Source organism: Oryza sativa, chromosome 5 (genome assembly GCF_034140825.1).
Source record: "Oryza sativa Japonica Group chromosome 5, ASM3414082v1".
Classification (NCBI taxonomy): Eukaryota; Viridiplantae; Streptophyta; class Magnoliopsida; order Poales; family Poaceae; genus Oryza; species Oryza sativa.
In genome coordinates, this window is record NC_089039.1 from 81,803 (window position 1) to 103,598 (window position 21,796).

The 21,796-nt window shown below is 41.5% G+C and overlaps 2 protein-coding genes across 4 annotated transcripts; one reads left to right on the plus strand and one right to left on the minus strand.

Moving 5' to 3' along the window:
• Window positions 1–1,190: 1,190 nt before the first annotated feature.
• LOC4337524 (uncharacterized) lies at window positions 1,191–9,384 on the minus strand. 2 transcript variants are annotated; one of them, XR_003242367.2, is made up of 22 exons: window positions 9,068–9,384; window positions 8,919–8,981; window positions 8,442–8,743; window positions 8,270–8,363; window positions 8,110–8,187; window positions 7,970–8,029; window positions 7,790–7,894; window positions 7,251–7,361; window positions 6,776–6,817; window positions 6,480–6,596; window positions 6,221–6,408; window positions 5,403–5,686; window positions 5,188–5,309; window positions 5,029–5,071; window positions 4,827–4,918; window positions 4,298–4,346; window positions 3,962–4,032; window positions 3,750–3,869; window positions 2,990–3,078; window positions 2,065–2,110; window positions 1,805–1,943; window positions 1,191–1,466 (listed from the first exon to the last, which is right to left on the minus strand). XR_003242367.2 is itself a non-coding variant. In XM_015783628.3 (21 exons), exons 1-21 carry the CDS (start codon window positions 9,194–9,196, stop codon window positions 1,419–1,421), a joined length of 2,253 nt encoding a protein of 750 aa, XP_015639114.1. In that variant the 5' UTR covers window positions 9,197–9,384; the 3' UTR covers window positions 1,191–1,418. The 2 variants fall into 2 exon arrangements, 1 of the variants encoding a protein (XP_015639114.1); XM_015783628.3 differs by lacking the exon at window positions 1,805–1,943.
• Window positions 9,385–17,645: 8,261 nt separating this feature from the next.
• Window positions 17,646–21,577, plus strand: LOC4337525 (peroxisomal membrane protein PEX14). Of its 2 annotated transcripts, none has more exons than XM_015784020.3 (11): window positions 17,646–17,812; window positions 17,916–18,124; window positions 18,216–18,273; window positions 18,531–18,703; window positions 18,788–18,971; window positions 19,083–19,253; window positions 19,743–19,774; window positions 19,856–19,898; window positions 20,028–20,095; window positions 20,821–20,865; window positions 20,955–21,577. In XM_015784020.3, the coding sequence occupies exons 1-11, from the start codon at window positions 17,758–17,760 to the stop codon at window positions 21,420–21,422; spliced, it is 1,506 nt and encodes a 501-aa protein (XP_015639506.1). In that variant the 5' UTR covers window positions 17,646–17,757; the 3' UTR covers window positions 21,423–21,577. The 2 variants fall into 2 exon arrangements, with proteins under 2 accessions (XP_015639506.1, XP_015639507.1); XM_015784021.3 differs by having other exon boundaries at window positions 17,922–18,124.
• Window positions 21,578–21,796: the final 219 nt, after the last annotated feature.

A 21,796-nucleotide genomic window follows, 5' to 3' on the forward strand; every position in this document is an offset into this window, starting at 1 on the left:
CAACCAAACGAAAATACATACACTGGTGGAGAAACCATCTTTGGTCGGTCGATCAAATTTTACAATAGTCCCGGTTCTATTAAAAACCGGGACTAAAAACGATTTTTAGTCCCGGTTTAAAAAAATTTTAATCTTTAGTCTCGGTTGGTAACATCAACCGGGACTAAAGATGATTTGTAGTCCCGATTCATCCCCTGTCAGATGTATGTCAGGGGATCGAGGATCTTTAGTCCCGGTTGATACTACCAACCGGGACTAAAGATTACCACTACCAACCGGGACTAAAGATCGATCTTTAGTCCCGGTTGGAGTTATCAACCGGGAGTAAATATTTCTCTCCCACATCCGATCGGTTAAGTCCAGACAGATATTTAGATAAGATTGGAACATCCCCTCTCTTCCTCCTCCCCTCCCCTCTCTTCCTCCCCTCCTCCCCTTCCTCTTCTCCTCCCCTCTCCCTCCTCCTCCCCTCTACTCCGTCTTCCATCAGCCGGCGGGTGGCGGGCGGCGGCGGCGGCGCGGCCGCGAAGAGGGAGGCGGCGGCGGGCAGGAGGCGGGCGGCGGCGCGGCGCGGCCGCGCGCGTGGAGGCGGCCGGCGGGTGGCGACGCGGCCGCGCGCGGGCAGGCGGCCGGCGGGCGGCGACGCGGCCGCGCGCGGGCAGGCGGCCGGCGGCGGCCACGCGCCGGCTCGGTTTTTTTTTATATGATTTGTGTTTCATTGGATGTATATTTTTTTAGATTTTGTGATTCATTGCATCGCATGGATCTAAGATGTATAATTTGTATAATCTATGATGTATTTAATTTGTGTGTAGTTTTTTAGGATTTGTGATATAGTTGATCTGTGTAGGATTTGTGATGTATAAGTAACTTAATATTTGGGATGTTGATTTGGGGATGTACATCTCATTCGATTCGGGAGAAAATACATAGATTAACACTAGCTATTAGCAAATCAACAATAAAATAATAAAAAAAAAGATCTCGAGGAACTGTCGCTTCCCCTCTTTAGTCCTGGTTGGTGTTACCAACCGGGAGTAAAGACCCCCGGTTGGTAACACCAACCAGGACTAAAGATCGATCTGACTAAAGATAGCGATCTTTAATTCCGGATTCGTAGTCTCGGTTGGAAAACCGGGACTACAAAGGGTTCTAAACCGGGAGTAAAGAGCATTTCTCCACCAGTGATATACATACAAATTCAACTGCACTTAGCCATGCCAAAATGCACGAGTATTTTGTTTGCAACATCGTTCCTTCAGCTTGCTTTACAACAAAATTTGAGCCTATGAATTGAACGAATGACGACGAATCCTTTACAACAGCGGACTCAACTCTCAAATTCGAGCTCCCTCTACATACATACAAGAAACAACAAACACCATGGAATCCAATTACAAACTGCCAGCAGCAACAATCTACTTGAAGAATATGCCCTTCCTTCTTCCTTTACTCTTCTCAACTGCCTGCAAAACACCCGCATTTCCTATTTTATTATAACGACAGCACATTATTAATCTCTCCATAGAAGAGATGCAAAACCAAAGTGAATTTCCCAATCCCCTTAAAAGTCTCAGACTTGATATCGACCAATAGCAATAGGTGTGTCATGCTGTCATATCAAATAAACCACCACCTTGTTTTTGGTAATTTTCAGTTATATATGCAGCAAAATACACTTGTTCTAGGTATCATCTCATGCGACTATTATGTGGAATGCGGTGCAGCTAAAAGCCAGTTATCTGCAGCAGCCACAAATGATACCCTACCCTCAACATAAAAAATGTGGAACATGAGCATGTACCACTGTTATGGCTAGGTTGCAGGTGGTGGTTTCTGGTCGGCCCTTACTAGGCACTTCCCACTCCAACAAACTTGGGATTGTAAACTAACCATCAATCCTTGAGAATCCCATGCTCCGTGATTAACTAACAGAGTGTGCACTTCCGCATAGCAGACACAAATCAAAAGACAATCCAAGATATCACTAATACAGTGTCACTAATACAAGAAACAACCAAACATGTCATGCTTGACAGTTCAACGAGATAAATGAGCTTATACCTTCATTCTGAACAGCCTCAAGATTAGAACAATGGTATCTCGTGATCTGGAAAATTCAAATACACAACATTTTGTCATGAAGGCACAAATAATTGGGGTCAAATGCAGTCACAGTAAAACAGGACATAATGACCACCAAGAACAAATTGTTGAGTGCAAAGCTGATTTTAAGTTGTGGGGTCTGTAATCATTGGGACGGAACAACAAGCTAATCCTGGTGTCTTTTAGTCCTATCAGGTGCAGGTGCAAAATAAAGGGCAAGATATAACAACTACCAAGGGCAGCTCGATGTATAAAAAAGGGTGAATAGCCAAAGTGGTCCTTCAAGTTTCATCTGAGGCTCAGTTTAGTCCTTGATGTTTCAATCTATCCGTATTAGTCCTTCAAGTTTTCATTTTAGTTCAAACTTAGCCTTGAACCAACAACTCTCTTGATAAATGACACTTATACCCCTATCATTCACATATATAATAGAAAAATTGCATGCTTGATTTTTCTTTTAGATAAGCATAATAAATTATGTAAAACGAAAATAAATTATGTACTAGAAAGTATATATACGATAGCAATTGCTTAAGTTCCATGTGCACATGTTGAAATAATGGGAAGTACATCTGCAATGTTGTTTATTCATCTTGGTTTTCTATTTTCTAGTATATAGTTGTATACAAATTAAGGGCAAAAGGGACATTTTCTAATAGAAATATTAACTAGAAATAGCCATATGGCATATTAAGGGCATATTAAGTGGGCCCAAGGATGATTTCAAGCCAAAACAAATATTTAGAGGAGCTATGTGGACAAAATGAAATGTGAAGGACCAAATTGAGCCTTCGGTAAAACTTAAGAGACTAAATTAGCTATTCACCCTATAAAAAAACAAACATATACTACTAACACAGATGTGGCTTAGTATGAAACTCACGGCGCATTCTCTGCAGGCTTGAGATTGTATTCAGCACCATCAGCAGCCAATATAGAAAATTCAGTAGGACGCCCATATGGGATATTGATCTGGAAAATTAGAAAAAAGATTATGTGCAGATAATGGAAACAGAAAATTCTGTTCAACAGAATTGGCTATATTGGAACATTAGAGAACCCAGAAAGTTTAAAACGAATAATGCTTGCTACCTATGGTCACAGAAAGTGTAAATTTTACTGCTTACAGCTTCAAGCTGCAGTTTTTGACAGTGATTCTTACCATACATGCAAAACGTACTAAGACTACCATTGTGGAAGTGCCTTTTCAATATAAAATGCCGATGCAAATATGATGCAGCTAATCATTTATAAAGATGCTGTTAATGAAAGTTTAAGGGTCAGTTTGCAGCGGTGGTTCTCTATGGTTTGCCTATATTTAAACTGTTGTGGAAATTGTACATTGTAGTTTGTCTGAGAAATCAGATTAAGGTTAGACAACTTTTATTTTGTTTCTCAAACACTAATTCCTTTCTTCCATGCAAAAACAACTAAACAACCTAGATCGGAATTTCGGAAAGGAAGCAGTAAGCCAAACACCAAAATTTCTAAAGCAATTGCACCATATACAATTATTCGTAACCTACTAACCTCAATGTCGAAACAAACCTAAAAGATATATCACAAATTTATAAAGGCACCCTTTTTCTAACTGGCATACATTCAGAACAGTAAATTCAAAGACAATGATTTCTAGGACATACAGCAGTGGCTTGCTGGAATTTTTCTGTAATAACAACACCACGCTGGCCATTACACTTAATGCTGTAACCTTCCCTCTTTATTGCCAATACAGCTGGTTCCCACATATCTAGAAACCTAACCTGCAAGATTGATAGTCCAATGGTTATATGACAACAAAAGAAGTGTCGTGAGAATGATTGACATATCAATATAAAAAGGAAATATAACATACAGGCAGCAGAACTTCATAGGATACATGCCCAATTGAAAGAATTTTCTTGATGAGCTCCTTTGTTTCAGGATCTGCATAAATGATGATTATTCATGTAATATTAATTAGAAATATACCAAAAGAAAATACCTTCCACTTCTCTATTAGGATGGTGGTTGTTTTGTTGCTATGTTGCAGCTAGAAACAACCATCATGCAACTAAAATTGTCCTAGAATTCTTTCAAGGAGGCACAGTGATAAAGTAATTCATCATCTTTTGAACAAAAAAAATGTATCTGATACAAACCATTTAAGCTGCCCACTAAAAGAAAACAAATATCATGTCAGCAAACTCACCACAAGTAATCTTTTTTTGTTCATTGGCATAAACCTTCACGATCTCCCCCTATAATACAGAAAAGTACAAGGCCACAGATCAAATCAAATGATTCCAGCATCCTACTGAAAGTAACAATAAGCAATCATTCAAATCAGCAAAGAGTTAAACCTGGGCACCTAGCTAATCCACTAATGGATAGGGAAGCCAACCCTAACCATGCTAAGTGTTAATTTTGTAACCAATAAAGGACATGTCCTATATAAGTGCACTGCAATTGCACTTCTTACTATTGCAAATGGCAGTAAAGATCCGCTCGTTTGGTTTTCAGAGTGGGAATATCGTGTGTCACACATTTGCTTCCAATTTACTAAATATATGAGATAGATAACAGGAAGTCACATAAGTGCAGGAAAAGCAAGTTGGAGTGGTGCTCTTTATCTGATTCTGAGAAGTGAAAGAAAATACAGGTCAAGCTATTGATTCCAAAAGTGCGAGAGATAAAAGCTGCCACATTGAAGTGATCAGCGCAAGACAGAGGGGATTAACCTTTCTTTTCCGGTCATCTAGAGGTTGGACTTCAATGGCTAGTAAAGAGTCCACATCATCAGCAGTAACTAAATAAGAAGGCTGCTTTGCACCTACAACAGGGAACAAAAATGCCATTTCAATCGTTTCATGTCATCAAAAAATGCAACAAAGTGCCTCTTAGAAGCATGCTTCTCTTGTATGATCAAGTGAAAAGGAATACCTTCTATGTAATTTACTGATCCATCCTCCAAATGCCGTACCCACTGTATGCACAAAAAGAAATTGCAAAATGGAACATTGTAGTGAGCTAAGATCAAATTCAAAATGGTGAACAAATTTGATGGTATATTGGAATGAGGAGAACAGTTATGAAGCACACCTCAAAATTACAACTTGTGGTCCCATTGATAGAGTAGCCACTTGCTTGAAGCTCTCTTCCAGGAAAAGCTTCACCTGTGATTCGTAGCCCTTCTATGGCTGGTAGTGGGTCATCATCTGCAGCTGCTTATTCATGAAAAATATGTTTTACAATAAGAGCCAAAGAAATACTAAGAAGAATATTCAATAAATATAATATATATAAATATGTAACACCTTCAGAGAAAGAAGAACTAGGCTCTTCAAGGACAGTAGGAAGATAAGGGTATGGCGGGTTCGCATCATCAACACCAGATGCCAAATTAGGTGAGCCCTCCGGACCCCATTGTGCAGGAGGTTCTTGTGAAATATGCGTTTCAGCTCCCTCCAGATTTTCTGGGACATCATTCCTAACGAGGTCCTTGAATGACGGATTCTGATTCTTGGATTCAAAGTTAAATCGGACAGCACGAGAATCATGTTCAGTTCCTTGAGCTACTACATCCTTCTTAATTTGGTTGCTGTAAAAAAAACAGATTGGGCATGGTAAGATATCTACTTTGCCAATTTGACTATCTGATTATTCAAAAATATTTGATCATCAAAGCGCATTGCTACATTTATGTGTAACAGAAAAAAAACACAAATTACACAATGGCAAACCATATCTTGGCCCATGGTGGGATATGACCCTAGTATTCCGAAGGCATGAAACTCTCTGTTATTTGCAAAGAGGGTGCCTTAATAAGCAACTCATCGGCACATGTTGTTTTCAATTCTTCAGTTGACAGTACTTGAAGGTGACATTTTACAAACAAATCCTATAGGCTACACCAAATATATGTGGTTTGCCACAGGGATGCATGCTTAGAAAAAGGGAAGTTAATACTGAAATAAAGTTACGAGGATAATAGAAGTCAAGAACTGCAAAGCGAAATGCAAACCCATGTAATAGTTCGGTTTGGCAAATAAAAGGAAGCACAAACTATGGTGATAGAGTTAGAATGAATTTAATAGAACTTAGGGAGCTGTACTCTTGATAGACAAATAACAACCTGCTTGACGGAGAGGTGGTTCCAACATTTTCATGCTCTGTATTTACTGCAGTAACCTCACTTGGGATAGCCTGATGGTTCTCATTCCCCAACAGATCCCAATCACGTCTAGCACGAACAGGAGAGGACATAGGAGATTGTACATGAGAATATGCTTGCTGGGGCACAATGTCAAGGTTGGCTTTGCTCTGCGGAATTTGAGAAGTTAGAACATGCAGCACTCAAAGAGTAAAGGAGAAAAGGGATTAAAGAGTCATACAGTGGTAACTATTGCATTTCCAGGAGGATGAGAAGGCGCCTGCACAGGAATATTTGTACTGTTTGAAGATTCAGCTCGCCAAGGTGTAAGCTGGTATTGTGATTCTTTCAGTTTCTCCTGCACCATCCAAAATTGCAAAGAATGCAGCTTCATTTTTCTATACAAAAATATCAGCGATAAGCTGTGCAAGAATAAAAAGCACACTACTAGCCAGGCTGTGAATGTATGCTCACAACCCAGGCTTCTCTTACAAGCTATTATATATAAAAGCAATGACATTTAATCAATTGGCACACCTCAGTAATAGCGAGTTTCTCTTGCAAATGCTTAAACAGGACCTACAAAAAGAAAAATAAGTGTTTAGTGAAAGGTCAACTTCAACTAGGTAAGGAACAAGATCAAACCCACTCGTGTACCTTTCCAACGATTATTCCCCACAAGAACAAAAATATGCAGTAATGCGCAGTAATATTACAATATTGGCATTAAAACAAAAATAAAGAAAAAGGATAGCTTGCTCTTATCCCACCTGACAAGAGGTCTGCAAGGAGTGGTTCCATGTTTGTTGTTAAGACAATTCATAAAAGATCTTATGTTAGAGAAGATATTTGTCTTTTATTTGTTGAACATTTTTTTATATTTAAAAAACTTCAGATCATAGAGAATCGCTATTGAAGATAATATAGATTTTTTTGGTGAAAACTTGGGGCTTAATCAAGAACAAACAAGGATATAATATTATCAAGTGTGCATAAGAGAGATGGCACATACCTTCAGATTGCTAACAATTGATTGAGCATCAAGAACAGAAGGCTGAAGGTTATATTCTGTCAAAAGAGGCAATAAAGAAGATACAAAAGTGGATCTCTCCTGATGTGCTGCCTATGAAGTAACAAAAGTAGAATTATATGTTAAATCACAAAAATTAGACTATGAACAATTCAGGAAGATAAAGAAAATCCATTGTATCATGTGTGATCAGAACCTTTACTCCTTCAGAGAAACGAGTAAGAGACGAAAAGAACCACTTCTATTTTATGGGCGGTTGCTACGATGTAGGTTGCACTATAACTTTGTTTACATGCATATACACTGGACAATCTACTTCCAATTTTAGGATACTTTATGTAGCAGAAAGGTAGCTCACCTGATATACGCCACAGATTACATCAGAAACTATAGCTATATGGAAAACAGATGCATCGGAATGGCTTCAAAATGTGTATTTGGTGAAAACTAGAGCATGACCATTGAGAATGTGATTCTGCACTCTGAATTTAGAGAGATATTATATTAGCAATATAAATTACCTGTAAGGCATATGTCAGACGGATATTTTCTTCAATAATGTCTTGTCTGTAGGATAAAGCTTTTGATGCAGCATCAACCAAATCTTGTTGCTGCTGATCGAATGCCTGAAAACAGATGCATTGTAAAATGGTGTTGTACTCCAAGAGATTTTTCAATACCTGATAAGACAAAATACTTACCATTCGCATGTATGCAATGCGTTTTTCCAAAACATGTTTCTCGTTGAGTATTTGTGCTTCCTACCAAGAAACATAAGCTGTCAAATACCTGGGAAAGGAGTAGAAAAAAGAATGTAGTGAGTCTTATTGTGCATAGCCACCTTCACAGAGTAGTCAGCAAGATGCCTTCTGAGCTGTGCGATCTCTTCTTCATGTTCTTTAACCTTAGCAAGAAGATCCTGAATAAGGAAATACCTTGATCAGAGAACAGCACAGCAGATGACATGTATGCCAGTGGCGGACAAATAGAATTATGTATACCTGTTTCCACATGATGGTAGAGTTTGCCTCTGAAGCAGGCAATAAGCACTGTCCAGGTAGATTGAACTTAGGATCATACTCTCCTTTGCGATGCCTGTAAGGGAAGGTGTATTATTTTCCTTAAAAGAAAAGGAGCAGTTGTCAGGGATGGAAAATGCTGGCAGTGAGGTACCTAGTTGGAGACAGGGAGCGAGATGACGGAGTAGAGAGGTGCGACGGCACACGACTCTCGGGCGCACTCTGCTCCCCAGATAGTTTCCTGGGCATTCCATTAGACTGGTCGGTATCTAGGTACTTTAGCTTGATGGCATCGTGCAGCATTTGGTCAGTGTGGTGAAAGAGTCCATTGTGCTGATCAGCTAGAGCGGTCCTGGAATTGAGCGACGAGGAAGTGGTACCGAAGCATGTTGAGGTCCCATGGGGAGAAGTTGAAAAGGTGTCGGCAAGAGAAGTGGGCTTGGTAGCCTCTGACCTCTGGCAGAGCAGCAGATGAATGCAAATCAATACTAGTACCTCCGACGAGTGTTGCAGTACTAGTTAGTTAGTTAGTTAGTTGTGCGATGCGGATGTACTCCATATTATTGTAAGGTGAGATTCGGGTGGAGAAGAAGAGACGGAGAGGAAAAGGGCAGATCGGGGAGCCGCTTACGAATCTGTCAAGCTCTCGCGTCTTGAGCATGAGCTCGTCCTTGAGGCGGCTGTTCTCCTCCAGCTGAGAGAGAGAGAGAGAGAGAGTGAGTGAGGGGGAGGGGGAGGGGGCAGAAAAATGAAAAATGAAATCGTAATGGGATAGGATACCTGCTGCCGGATGGTGGCCTCGGCGTCCTCCACGGCGCGCATCACCTGGAAGAGGTTGTTGTTTGCGCTGTCGGAGTCGGAGACCGCGACGGCGGCGAGCCTCCTGCCGAGCTCGTCGGCGTCGGCCATGGCCCCCACCACCACCAAGCTTGTGGATTCCAGAGATTGGTCAGACTACGATAAGGGAAAGAGGAATTATACCGACGGCGGCGGTGCGAAGGCGCCACACGGGCGGAGGAGGGGAAGGGACGCGCGGCAGCGACGACGGTGAGGATGGGGGGCGGCGGCGCGGCCGGGGAAGGGCCAAGATGCGGCCCGAACAACACGACACAGCCTTCTTCTTCTTTTTCTTTCTTTCTTTTTGGGCGATATGAAAGGCAAATTTGCTTCCATCCAGGCCATCTATACTTCAATCAACGGTTCCATTTCAGTGACTTACTCCATTTTAGCAGCCAGCCAATTAACTAGTAATAGAATTTACTCTCTCAAAAATATTCAAGAAAACAAACAATCAAATACAACTAATACCTCCCTCGCCTTTTGGAGCAACTTAAAGAAAAGATAAAATCAATAAATTGCAATTTTAGTGCAAGAATAATCATTCGTTTATACAATAGCAAAATAATTATCCCACCTCTGTATTAATCATCCACCAACTCTCTTGCTAAAAGCCCCCAAAAAAAACTTTTCTTTTCAAAAAAATAAATTATCTACATTGTATAGTAGTATTTTATCAAAACAAAACTAATAGGCAGAACTGATTCTATGAGGAATAGATCTTTATGGAGCATGTGGCTAAGATTAAAATCATGTCGGATGGAAATGGTGGGTAGTTTTAGTATTTAGATTGGAATGATAAAGGTGGTTAATTTTCATGGGATATGCTATTGTAGAGGATACTATTTATAAACAACTACAATACGATATCTTACAGGTATCAAATTTGGTATCAGGTTGTGACAGATCTAGTACCTAGATCCATTTTAGTTGTATATAAATCATAAGAAAGAGGGCATGCACACAATCAAACAAAACATAAATTACCTCTTCCAACTTTACTCTCACCCAATGCATGCCTATCTGTTAACAGTGAAATTTGGTAAGTCCGGAGTAGTCATCGGCTTAGAGTCAGCATCAGCTTCGAAGTCCTGAGATTAGCCGATGAGAGTTGTCAAGTCGTCAGTTATCGGATTCTTGCTATATTCGGTTAAGGAAATTGATCTACTAGAGGAAGCTTATCTAGAAGAGACCGAGTTCAAAGAGAATGCGGCATGGCAAGTTATCTATTAATTAGGAATAGTTTGTTAGTTTCCTTTTATCTTTAGGAAAGTGTGTTTAGTGTCCTATAAGGACTTTATCTTTTCCTTTTATCTTTAGGAAAGTTTCTTTCTTGTCCGACAAGGACTTGTATCAACCCATGGGTATAAATATGTACACCCGGGGTCTATGTAATTTATCGCTACGATCAATACAATTCGGCGCATCGCCACCTTTTACCTTTTCTACTTTATTTTATCGTCCGGCGGGACTTGGCACTTGACGCGAGGCTGCATCGGTGTTCGATCTCCGGCTAAGGGGTAAGTCCAATGTTCCGCCGGCCCAGGCAATTTTCTCATCTACATCGGCGTCGTTCAAGGCTGCATCAGTACATTCGACCTTTTGGATTGTTCTGGTTTGGATGATATATTTGCCTACCTATTTATCATATGTCTCTGTTAATCTAGTCTTAGCATATCAATTTAGCTCTATCGGCTGCTTCTCGTTTTAGGGTTTCTGCCGGTATCGGCTAAATCGCGTTGCTAGATTAGATTAGCTTAAACATCTACCACCCTAAAAACTCAGTCAACGGCTTGATTGTCTAGACATTATGTTTCTTTTCATACTTAGTGCTGCATCAGTTAAGTTTGATCTACTAAGTCGTGCTTAGAACCATAATCTCTAGCCTGCTTCTTGACTGCCAATAAGGGTTTCATCGGGGTTTCAGCCGGTGAGTTATCTTGACGTTGCATCGGCTCATAAGGATTGCATATACATATAAGTTGGATCTAGCCGATGACAACAAATGTTTCACTGTTTAATCTAATCTTGTGGATTTCATGACATCGGACCTCCAGCCGATGTGTGCTTTAACCTTCGAATCAACATTTATTCTATTATATTATTGTTAGCCGATTGGTTTCTACTGGATTATATTGCTATATTATATTATCATCAGCCGATTGCCTTTATATCATTATCTACATTGCACATATAGCTGATTGCTTAAACCCTATCGCTATCGGCTGGTATCGGCATCGGCTATTATCGGCTATCGGCTGGAACTACTCCATTGGCTTGTCAGCCGATCGGCTGTTTTGATCTACTATTTGCATATCTTGTCAGTTGCAGGATCAAACTGACTGGCATGCCCGCATCTCAATAACCTTTAGACCTGCACTGGAGTTAAGCAGATCTCCCAGGCCAGTGTGTTCGATTTTTTCATCAACACTATCAGAAGCTAGCTGACCTCTTTTGGCATCATCACCACACACCTCAACATGTCACCCCGCAAAATCCTTTCCTCATATTTCGTTTCTGATCGCTGACCTCTCTTGGCATCATCACCACACACCTTGAGATGTCTCCCCGCAACCTTATTTTCTTCTATTCTGTTTGTGATCGCTGACATGGCGGTGTCATATTGACATAGCTACCCCTGTGGGAGGCTTGGAAGAAAAAGACAACCGGTGACATCAGCTCATGGTTGCTTCAAGTTCTAGTCTCTTGGTGTTCATGTACGACTGTCTCGTCCAGCAAAGCATCAAGGTGAAGCTGTTGCCGGTGTGTGTGCCCACATCTATCACATCAACATGAGTGGTAATCGGGGCAAACGCCAACGGAGAAATCAGCGAAGAGCCAGATTCGAGGAGGCGTTGGCTTGACGAATTAGTAACAGCAAGGTGCGACTGCGACGGAGGTGAGAGTTGTGGCTCAAACTTAGCACATCGTTGTGTATGAGGTGATACCGCCCAGAGGATAGGATCCCGTCCTCTAGCATTTCCGTAATTTTAAAAGTGTAGATTTGGTTTCACCATTATTTGTAAGGAAGTAATATAATGAAGTGCTTGCACGTATAAATATGATTTTAGTTTTATTCACAATGTATTGCAAATGATAAAACAATGGAAGTCTAGCATTTACGTGTATATATATAGAGATTTTCATGTGCCAATCAGATCAATTGATAAAGTTTGAAACAATGCATGCATGCATGGTAGATCCTGGCCTGAATAGAATAGCATATTACTGCTATATACATCTATTTTTTTTAGATAATGGAATATAATATCCCGGCTTTTACTCAAAAGAGCTACAGCCAATTATTACATAGTAGTTTTCATGAACATAGTGTAAATCTAAATGAATAGAACACACCGAAGATCACTATTATTGAAACCAGCCTAACGTAAGGAGATCACAATTATTGAAGTCTATTTGTAAATCTCCAACCATAATTAGCAAATAGTTGCATAACCGTGGTCTCCAACTTTCGGCATGCAACCTTCAGAAACTCTTCATCTTCATCATACCTTTGTAGTTGTGCCTAAAACCGGAGCCAATGAGTTACCCTGAAAATAACCTGCATATAGGAAAATGATGGTGATTTGTCAAAAACCATATCGTTCCTACTCAGCCATATTGCCCAACAAATGGCAGAAGCTCCAACAAGTATTAGTTTACTTATTTTCTTATCAACTCCCAAAAGCCACCCATTAAAAATATGGCATATGCTAACTGGAAGATTAAAACCAAAAGAGAACTGAACTGCTCTCCATAGAAATTTCGCAAAATGACAATCCATAAAGAGATGTTGAATAGACTCATTCTTCAAACAAAAAGAACACCTCAAGCTGCCATTCCAGTTACGCCTTGCCAAATTATCCTTAGTTAACACAACCCCTTTAAGCAGGTACCACATGAAAATTTTAATCTTAAGTGGCAACTTAAGCTTCCAAATACACTTGTTTCTCTCGATATAGCCATTATTAATTAAAGCTAGGTACATAGACCTCACCGAGAACAAGCCATTCTGATGGAAATTCCATCTAAAACTATCAGACAAATCATTCAACTGAATATGTACTATAGAGGCACACAACTGATGCCAACAAACAAGATTCTGACCAACTAAAGCTCTCCTGAAAGAAATATTAAGCGGAACATATCCCATAACAGTGGCAATAGAAGATGTTTTCCTCCGAACAATTACGTACAAAGATGGATATTTGCTATATACATCTATAAATCTGCAGATGATGATGAAGTTGCGAGGGGTGAAGAAGGGGCAAGCCAATCTGATAGCGAGGGGCTTCTGCGAAGGTCGGCTGCTGGCGAGGATATCGCCGAGTCCGAAGAAGAAGAATCATCTGACTCTGACGTCGAGACGTCGGAGTGGTTATCATCGTCGTTGCGGCTTCCTCCTGAACGAAACGTGGACGCCGACAGGCTGCAGCAGATGGAGTTGCATTGTGCCAATGCCGATGCGGAGCAGTTGCTATCTTCTTGTGCTGCTGCCTCCTCCCTGGTCATCATACTCATGGTATCATCATCTTGAGGTGGTGCAGCAGCGCGATCAGCCGCAGCCGGAAGGGCGCCACAGCGGCGCTTGATTTCCAAGTAGCCGCTGGCAACGAGCAGGACGACTACGACGGCGGCGAGACTGCTGGCGCTGACCTCCGCCGTCATGCGCACCACCGCCTCGGCTACCGCTCTTGCCACCTGCTCCAGCTGCTGCTGCATCGTCGTCGTCTCGTCGATCGATCTGCTTAATTATATATTTTGGTACCCTAGCTAGCTAGCTACTCTTCTTTAATTTAATTATATGACTTATCTTATCTACGGTATAGTACGTATATTTATATATGTAGTAGTAGTTATACATTGTTTATACGATGATCCGACCCGACTCTCAATCGAGAAGCCCAAATGAATACGATTCGTTCCTTGATACGCGGCTAGCTAGTTACATGCCTGTCTTATCTCATCACGTATATAATAAGCCATTATATATACCTTCTGTTCAACATAATTAAGATCCAACATGGCAAAATAGAAGTAACGCAAACAACAAATTTAATTGGAACTAGTATAGGTGTGCTCATAACCAAATTTGATTTTTTTTTAAAAAAAATGTAAAAGTGAAATTTAAACTTGCATATTTGTTTAGTGATATATCACATATTATTTCTATGTTATTAAAACAAGTATTTTTGTAATTATTTAGATGACATGCAAAAAAGAGAGTAGACATCCCCTCGAGGGACTAAGAGGGTAATATTGTACTTTTACATCCCTATTACACAAGATGATAACATAGATGGCATATAGGGGAAGAATAAGTTCAAGCAGTCGCATATAAAGGGATAACAAATTTTCGATGGCATATAAGGAAACTCGTGAACTTTAATTGGCAAATAAGAAATTTTCTCTTTAAATTTTGGTTGCGGTTTAGAGCATGACCCTAACACCAATCCCTTAATCTTGTGTTTCAAGCAAAAATCAATCTACAAAGGTAGCTCTAAACTCATTCCCTTCTCCTTAAATCTAGCTTTCCACAAGTTGGGAGAGGCAATCGCTCCAATTGCAAGTTCGTGCACACCAAGAGGAGGAGTTGCACACGGGAGTACAAGAAGAGGTCCGATTTTGTTACGAAGTTTCTCGCATGACTCAATTTTTTTGAGAAGTTAAATTTGACTATGTTGGGAGGGGAGGATATTTTTATCCCTTGAATTCCATTAGAGATTCTCATACAAAAGATTTTAGGGGATTGAATTTTGGCACTTTGTTGGTGATGCTCTTATGAGGCAATAAGCGGATGATGGGAACTCAACATGCTATCTTCTCCGCATATAAATAGGGGAGTCTGAAAGTTGTTGATAGGAAGATATAACAATATTAGGGATTTAGGGGCGGATACTGAGCTAGATCGGTTTGACTTGTTAACCTTAGAGAACTAAAAGCTTAGCTCAGCTCAGCTCACGAGCTTGTTCGTTAGGCTCATTAACGCATTTATATCACCTTTATATTTTTAATTTACCATTTATCATATATAAATTTAATAATAAACATTAAATAATAGCGAAGATATGGTAATTAAAGGCTAAATCTATGGTTAAGAAGCAGTAAGTGAAGATATGGTGATATGTGGTACCATAATGAGCTAAATGAGCAGCTCACAAGCTGGCTCGTTAAGCTCACTAGCTAAAGCCTAGCTTGGTTCGACCCATTATGACTACGAGTTCAAGTAGATCCAAGCCGATCCAAACCACAAGCTTTAAACTTTTTCTCCACCGTGTATATGACGCATTCAAAAGCATCTCATGACAACCCATATAAAGAGAAGCTCTTATGATATAGTATCTATAGTGGCCTCATTTGCTAGTGCTATTGTAGCTTTATTGCTACTGCGACTACAGTACCAACAATACAAAATGAACTAATGTTGTTGCAGCTAGCTACGCCAAGCAGGGCCATGATCTCTCGGTCAGCGTGGCCTCTATGCATTAACTTATAAGTTCTAAGTTGCTCCATGAAAACTCTTACCCCTTGTCGTCTCACATCTTTTATGTTCTCCTTTGCCTCGATGGCTCACCATCGTCGACTTGGCTACAAGTTCCTGCCCCTATCGACATGTTGGCCAAGCTCGATCCCAACTCCACCGGCTTTGTTTTCCGCAAGCTACTACTCTTCGAGGTATACCACATCTAATAGTTTAACCGCAGGAGGGGGTGTATTCTAGTTGGGGTTGCGGATCTGTTGAAAATGGGATGCAAATTGGGCCATTCTGGCCTAACCTATTTCTGATGTGTCAGACTGTCACATTTATATAGAGCACCACCCTACACGTGATCAGGAAAGGAAAAAAGAAATATTTCCATATTATAACTCTAGAATAGTATATTTTTAAAGATAGAAATATGTTTTGTTTTTTTAGAAAAAAAGGTTGAGATATCATGTCATTGTGAAGCAACAAACAAGCAAAGAAGGTGAGGTGGGGTTCAAATCAGATGTATGGGTTACGTGGCTTAGTATTTTGCACGAACACGACACGATCACAAGACTGACTTGGGTTCTCTAAGCTTACCTTGTTGGCTTCCCCACCTTCGGCTCATCACCGAGACCGAACCCAAAAAACTGAACTCCGTCAGTAGTTCGGTCATATGATCTCCAAGACCAAGATATATTCGTTGAGTGTGATCATCTTACGTTGTGGACTGAAGTAAACAAAATGACCAAACCAACCCAACTACCACATCCTACACTGGACGCTGCTTGTTATCGTGCTAGGTGTTGCTTGCACCTTGGAAAGTTGGTTCGCATCTTGCCTTCATCTAGTCCTTCACAAGGCCAGGCCTCTGTGCATTCTCCTAGCCGTCTTGGTTATCTCCTACACAGATGTCAATTGAAACAACCAAATCAAACCAGATCTAGCTAGAGTTGTGGAAGGACGTGGCCACAGAGGTATAGATGGCCATAAGACCCGCCCGACACGGCCCGCCTTAGGCATGCACTAGGCACGACCCAAGGCGATCGAGTCGGCACGGCACGGTCGGCACTTCGGGGCGCGCCGTGCCTGTCCATGGGTTGCACCTCAAGCCCAAGCATGGCCCATCAGCGGTTGGCCCATGCCGTGCCTGCCCGAAGGCACAGGCGGCCCTGCCTTATTTGAAATAAGTCTATTTCCCCTTCCTCCTCTTTGGGTTGTGAAATAAGTCTATTTTATGTCCCTACTCTTTGGACCGTGCCATATAATACATCTATTTTTCCTCCCTATTTTTTGTGATGTGCCTTACATGGTTGAATTAAGTCTGTTTTGCATCCCTGAACTTCGTGCAGGGCCGTGACGGCCCAGCGTGCTGAGGTAGCAGCCCAGGCACGACACGGCTATCGGGCCGAGCCGGCACGGGCACGACCTGAGTCGGGCCGTGCCGTGCCTGGGTCGGGTCATATGGCCATCTATACGCGGAGAGGACACCTTGGATTCCACTAGCCTAGCAAGTCCCAATTGATACGTCGGCTAGATCCCCAACTCCGAAGTTATGTTCCCCTTATGTTATACTCCCTCCGTTACAAAATGTTTGACGCCATTAACTTTTTTAAACATGTTTGATCATTCGTCTTTTAAAAAAATTAAGTAATTATTAATTCTTTTCATATCATTTGATTCATTGTTAAATATACTTTTATGTATACATATAGTTTTACATATTTAACAAAATTTTTTGAATAAGACGAACGGTAAAACATGTTTAAAAAAGTCAACGGCGTCAAATATTTAGGGACGGAGGTAGTATTAACAATCGTTGAGATGTGTTGGTTTTATTCGTCTAGCCCAATCTGACCGTGACCTATTCTGTTGCCATCTCTATGCAAGATACAACCAGTTCTCTGTTATCCAATGAGAAAAGGAAAGAAGTATTTTCTTTGAAGGTAGGAAAATCTTAGCATTTTTGCAAGGAAGGAGTGAGAGAAGGAGGTTCGGTTCGGATCGGATATAGTGCAGCAGCATATAGGAGAGAGAGGTACGTGGTTGAGCAGTGTCTGTGTTTGGCACGTCCACGACAGCACGAGACGGGTTGGGGACTTGGGGGGTTGAAGAAGCCAAGCTCTCCTTGGTTGGCGCGCACGTACGTTCGCTTCGCTTCGATTCGATGGCCACTGGTGACCCAAACCCTACCACCACTCCGCCGTCGCAGCAGCTGCAAGGTCTGATTCTTGATTCCCCCGCACATATCTGATTCTTGATTTGATTGGAATTTGGAATTTGGAAATTTGGATTGGGTGGTTTGACTGACAGGAGTGGTTGCAGGAGCAGATCCCCAACCCCAATCCCAGCAGGATGCCGCCGCCAACGCCACTCCGGCGGCCGTGGCCGTGAGAGAGGATTATGTCCAGAACGCCGTCAAGTTCCTCTCCCACCCCAAGGTCAGGGGCTCCCCCGTCCTCTACCGCCGCTCCTTCCTAGAGAAGAAGGGCCTTACCAAGGACGAGATCGACGAGGCCTTCCGACGAGTCCCCGTAAGTGTATCATCTCATACTCACACCCCCCCTTCTTTCTTGGGTCTTTCAGTTTTGCTACCGCTAAATTGCTTGCCCTCCTACACTACAGGATCCGCAACCCAGCGCTACTGCTACTGCTGCTGCTTCCCCTTCGCCTTCACAGCACCGTAAGCTTAACCTTCTTTCTTCTTCTCTACTTAGTTTGACATACTTAGCAATATACTTATAAGAGCACTAGTCTTCTTTCATCCCACCAAATATCCACCTGTTATGATTCCATCCACTTCTTGTGTCGAGTCAAACAATGGTACCTGCACAAATTGTGTCTCATAGCTAAAGTGTTTACAAGGACCATTCAGATGTATGTACTCACCTTCTTACCTCCATGTCGATCATATGCCTTGTCTTGCTTGCTTTGCTGCAGCCAACAACCAGAACCACTCTTCTACCGTTGTGCAACCTTATGCACCAAGGCAACCAGCAACACCTGCTGGCTCTATTATTGTTGCCACACAGCCCAAGTTCAGCTGGTACCGTGCATTCGTCGCTGCAGGGCTATTGCTTGGTTTTGGAGTTAGTGCTGCTGTGTTTGTCAAGGTATCTTCTGCTCACCTCTCCACATATCTGAAACTTTTCAACTCACTGATTCATCCATAAATCAAATTTGCATGTCTTGCATAGAAATTGCTCCTTCCTAGGCTTAAGTCTTGGATCCGCAAGGTCGTAGCTGAAGGTGATGAAAACGAGGGCAGGCAAATTAAGTCCAAGATCGATGAGGAAACTGCTGAAGCTGTAAAAGCTTCTGCATCTGCTGTTTCTGCTATTGCCAAAACTAACCAAGAATTGCTTGCTTCAAAGGATGAAGGTTTCACAGTGCTCCCCTTTGTTGTTGGCTATCCCAATTCATCTAAACATACTTCATATTTTATATATTTTCTTATATCACTCATTCTGATTATTGCATGTTTGTTGACAGAAAAGAAGATACTTGTGACATTAACACAAGCACTAGATTCCCAAGCAAAAGAATTGAAATCCTTATGTGAGTCTCTGAACCATAGCAGGGATTCTATAAATATTACCAGGGAAGATAGGTTTTCTCAGTACCGGGCATTGGAAGAGCATGCCCCTTCTGCTGCAAGGAATGGTCAGTACCTAATTTCTCCATCATTTTATAGTTAAGTGCTTGTTTCTTTGCATACAATCGCATTGCAAGGTTAGCCTAGGTATGCGGAAAAATATATGGTGGAAACCACATATGTAGTGGAAACCCGGAAACTACTGTTGGATTGAAAAATAGACGTCTGAGATTTGTCCATGTCATCACGAGTAAAAATTTTACTCGCAGATTTACTCATGAGTAGAAATTTTATTTGGTGTCATGGACGAATCTCGTACATCTATTTTTCGATCCAACGGCAGTTTCCAGATTTCCACTACATATGTGGTTTGCACTACATACTTTCCCTAGGTATGCTGCAACCATACTGGCAGGAGACTATAAATGCTACCTTTGCCTATTACCGAAAGCATTCTTTATTTTTCTTCTATTGTTTGGCATCACTTCATTTTACGATTGAATGTAATTATTAACCCTGATAACTATGAGTCTCACCATATTGTTTGCGACTTTTAGGGCCAGTTAACACTCCATGGAGAGCCTCTCAGGTGTGTTGTACATTGTTCCTTTTCCACTCCAATAACGTGATCAAGATAACAGGAATATCTGACTCATTTCCCTTTTTGTAGCAAACTAATATGTATGGTGTGCCAAACAGTGATTTTGGCTCAGGTCAGTAAAACTTCAAGTTCCTTCCTGCTCTCTCTCTCTCTCTCTCTCTCTCTCTCTTTGTGCGCGCGCGCCTGGTGTGTCTCTGGTGTTACCCTACTTTTCCCAACCATTAGCTGCTTGTTTGAGCAGGGAGGCCTTCATTTGCGTCAACACATAATGAAGCTACACCTGGATCATTTTCAAGATCGTACGTTGAGGTAGGCAACTGATCACGCTGTAAATCAAGATTTGCTGAAATTAGCTGGGCATCAATTTTAGGCACAATTTAGTGTTTTGTGGTGCCCATGTCACATTACTTCCTTATATCTCAAAAGAAATAATTATTTCCTATCTAGCCTTTAACAGTATCACATTTCAGCCAATGAACTCCTTTAAATCATAACCAAATATCGCACATCAACCAATAAATTTGTCGAGCAATATACCTTCTTTTCATATACTAGTACCTTTCTAAGCCCATGGCAAGCTGTTCAATTGTATTTAGCTGGTGCGGCCCTTTAGGTCATTTTTATAAACTGGGCTATTTTTTTAACCCTCAGATGAATAGATTTTCTCAAAGTAGTACAGCTCGATCTTCAAATATAATATATTTCTCATGTTTAACATACTTTTATAGCATTTCTAATAGCTCAACTTGACCTGCTTTCAAGTTTCAAGATCTGCCATCAATATGTTACTATGTTACAACTGTGTTCTACCCTCTGTAAAAACAAGACTGCACTAATCGATCATGCTCCTGTGTATGTACAAATGAATAATAATGTCATTAGTTCATTTTTGTCATCTTCCTTGTGTTGCCCTTTTTTGCGGGATCTTCTGTTGTGGTTATGTGCGGTTAACGCTGGAAGAATGCCTCCTACTGGACCTTGATCTTCTATCCTAATTATTTCTACTATCTTAATAATGTTTATGCTTTCTGCAGACATCTGCTGCACACCGAGGGGATAATAGGTCTTCAGGGAGTAAGGTGTGGTCCTGAACCTTTATTTTCTTTTGCTGTAACATGAGGAACTTGGAAGCTGACATTTAAAGGCTTTGCATGATGAAAAACTACAGCCATGGGAGATGCAGCAATACTCACAGCAGAGGATTGGCTATGGATCCAACAGCCAGTTGAGTGATGACGGATGCCCTGAAACTCAGGACAACTATGGCGGGGGACCTTCGTATTCGTATCACCAGAATCAGAATCAGAACGGGAAGGCTCCGGCTCCGGATATTCAAGCAGAGGAGGCCAGGCCATCGGTATACATAAGTGGGGCTGAGGAAAGGTCGCCTCCGCCTCCGCCTCAGCGCCGCTGGGTTCCCCCGCAGCCTCCGGGCGTTGTGATGCCGGAAGCTGTGGCTGCCATCCGTCAACCAAAGTCCCTCGCAAAGCAACCGTCGAGCGAAGCTTCTCAAGAGGCAGCCGGCGAGACGCATGCCAACGGTGCTTCAAGTTCGTCGCCTCTTCCTGAAGAGGCGCTTGTTAATGGCAGTGACGCCGGACGTAGTGAGATCGAAGAACAAGCAGAAGCCATCTAGAAACAATTTGTTTTAAATTGGGACGAGATGATGTTGAGAAGCTGGAATATGTATTTATTTTGGATCAGTACGGGAACGCCTACTGTGGTAACAGAAGATCTCGATTTGTGGTCGAGTTTATACTACACTACGTCAAATAACAAGTGTTGCTACTAGCTGTGACTGTGAGTAATACCGATACATTACATTACATTACATACATACACGGTGATTAAAACAAACAAGCAGACATTTTTACTTGGTTATGTTATGACAGGCAGAGATGGCATATGTTAAGGAAGGATAATCTTTGTTCCTTCTTCTCCGCTTGATGTGTCGCTTGTTAATAGCATGGCAGTCGACGATCATATCAGATGTGATCGATGCTATGGCAA

What these genes read in the sequence shown, in the direction of transcription:
- LOC4337525 (XM_015784020.3), top strand. Translation starts at nt 17,758, where the DNA reads ATGGCCACTGGTGACCCAAACCCTACCACCACTCCGCCGTCGCAGCAG. An exon ending in GCCGTCGCAGCAGCTGCAAG is followed by an intron (nt 17,813 to 17,915) that starts GTCTGATTCTTG and finishes GAGTGGTTGCAG; the next exon opens with GAGCAGATCCCCAACCCCAA. An exon ending in CTCCATGGAGAGCCTCTCAG is followed by an intron (nt 19,775 to 19,855) that starts GTGTGTTGTACA and finishes CCCTTTTTGTAG; the next exon opens with CAAACTAATATGTATGGTGT.
- LOC4337524 (XM_015783628.3), bottom strand. Translation starts at nt 9,196, where the DNA reads ATGGCCGACGCCGACGAGCTCGGCAGGAGGCTCGCCGCCGTCGCGGTC. An exon ending in CGCGAGAGCTTGACAGATTC is followed by an intron (nt 8,744 to 8,918) that starts GTAAGCGGCTCC and finishes CTGCTCTGCCAG; the next exon opens with AGGTCAGAGGCTACCAAGCC. An exon ending in CCACAAGTTGTAATTTTGAG is followed by an intron (nt 5,072 to 5,187) that starts GTGTGCTTCATA and finishes TTGTGCATACAG; the next exon opens with TGGGTACGGCATTTGGAGGA.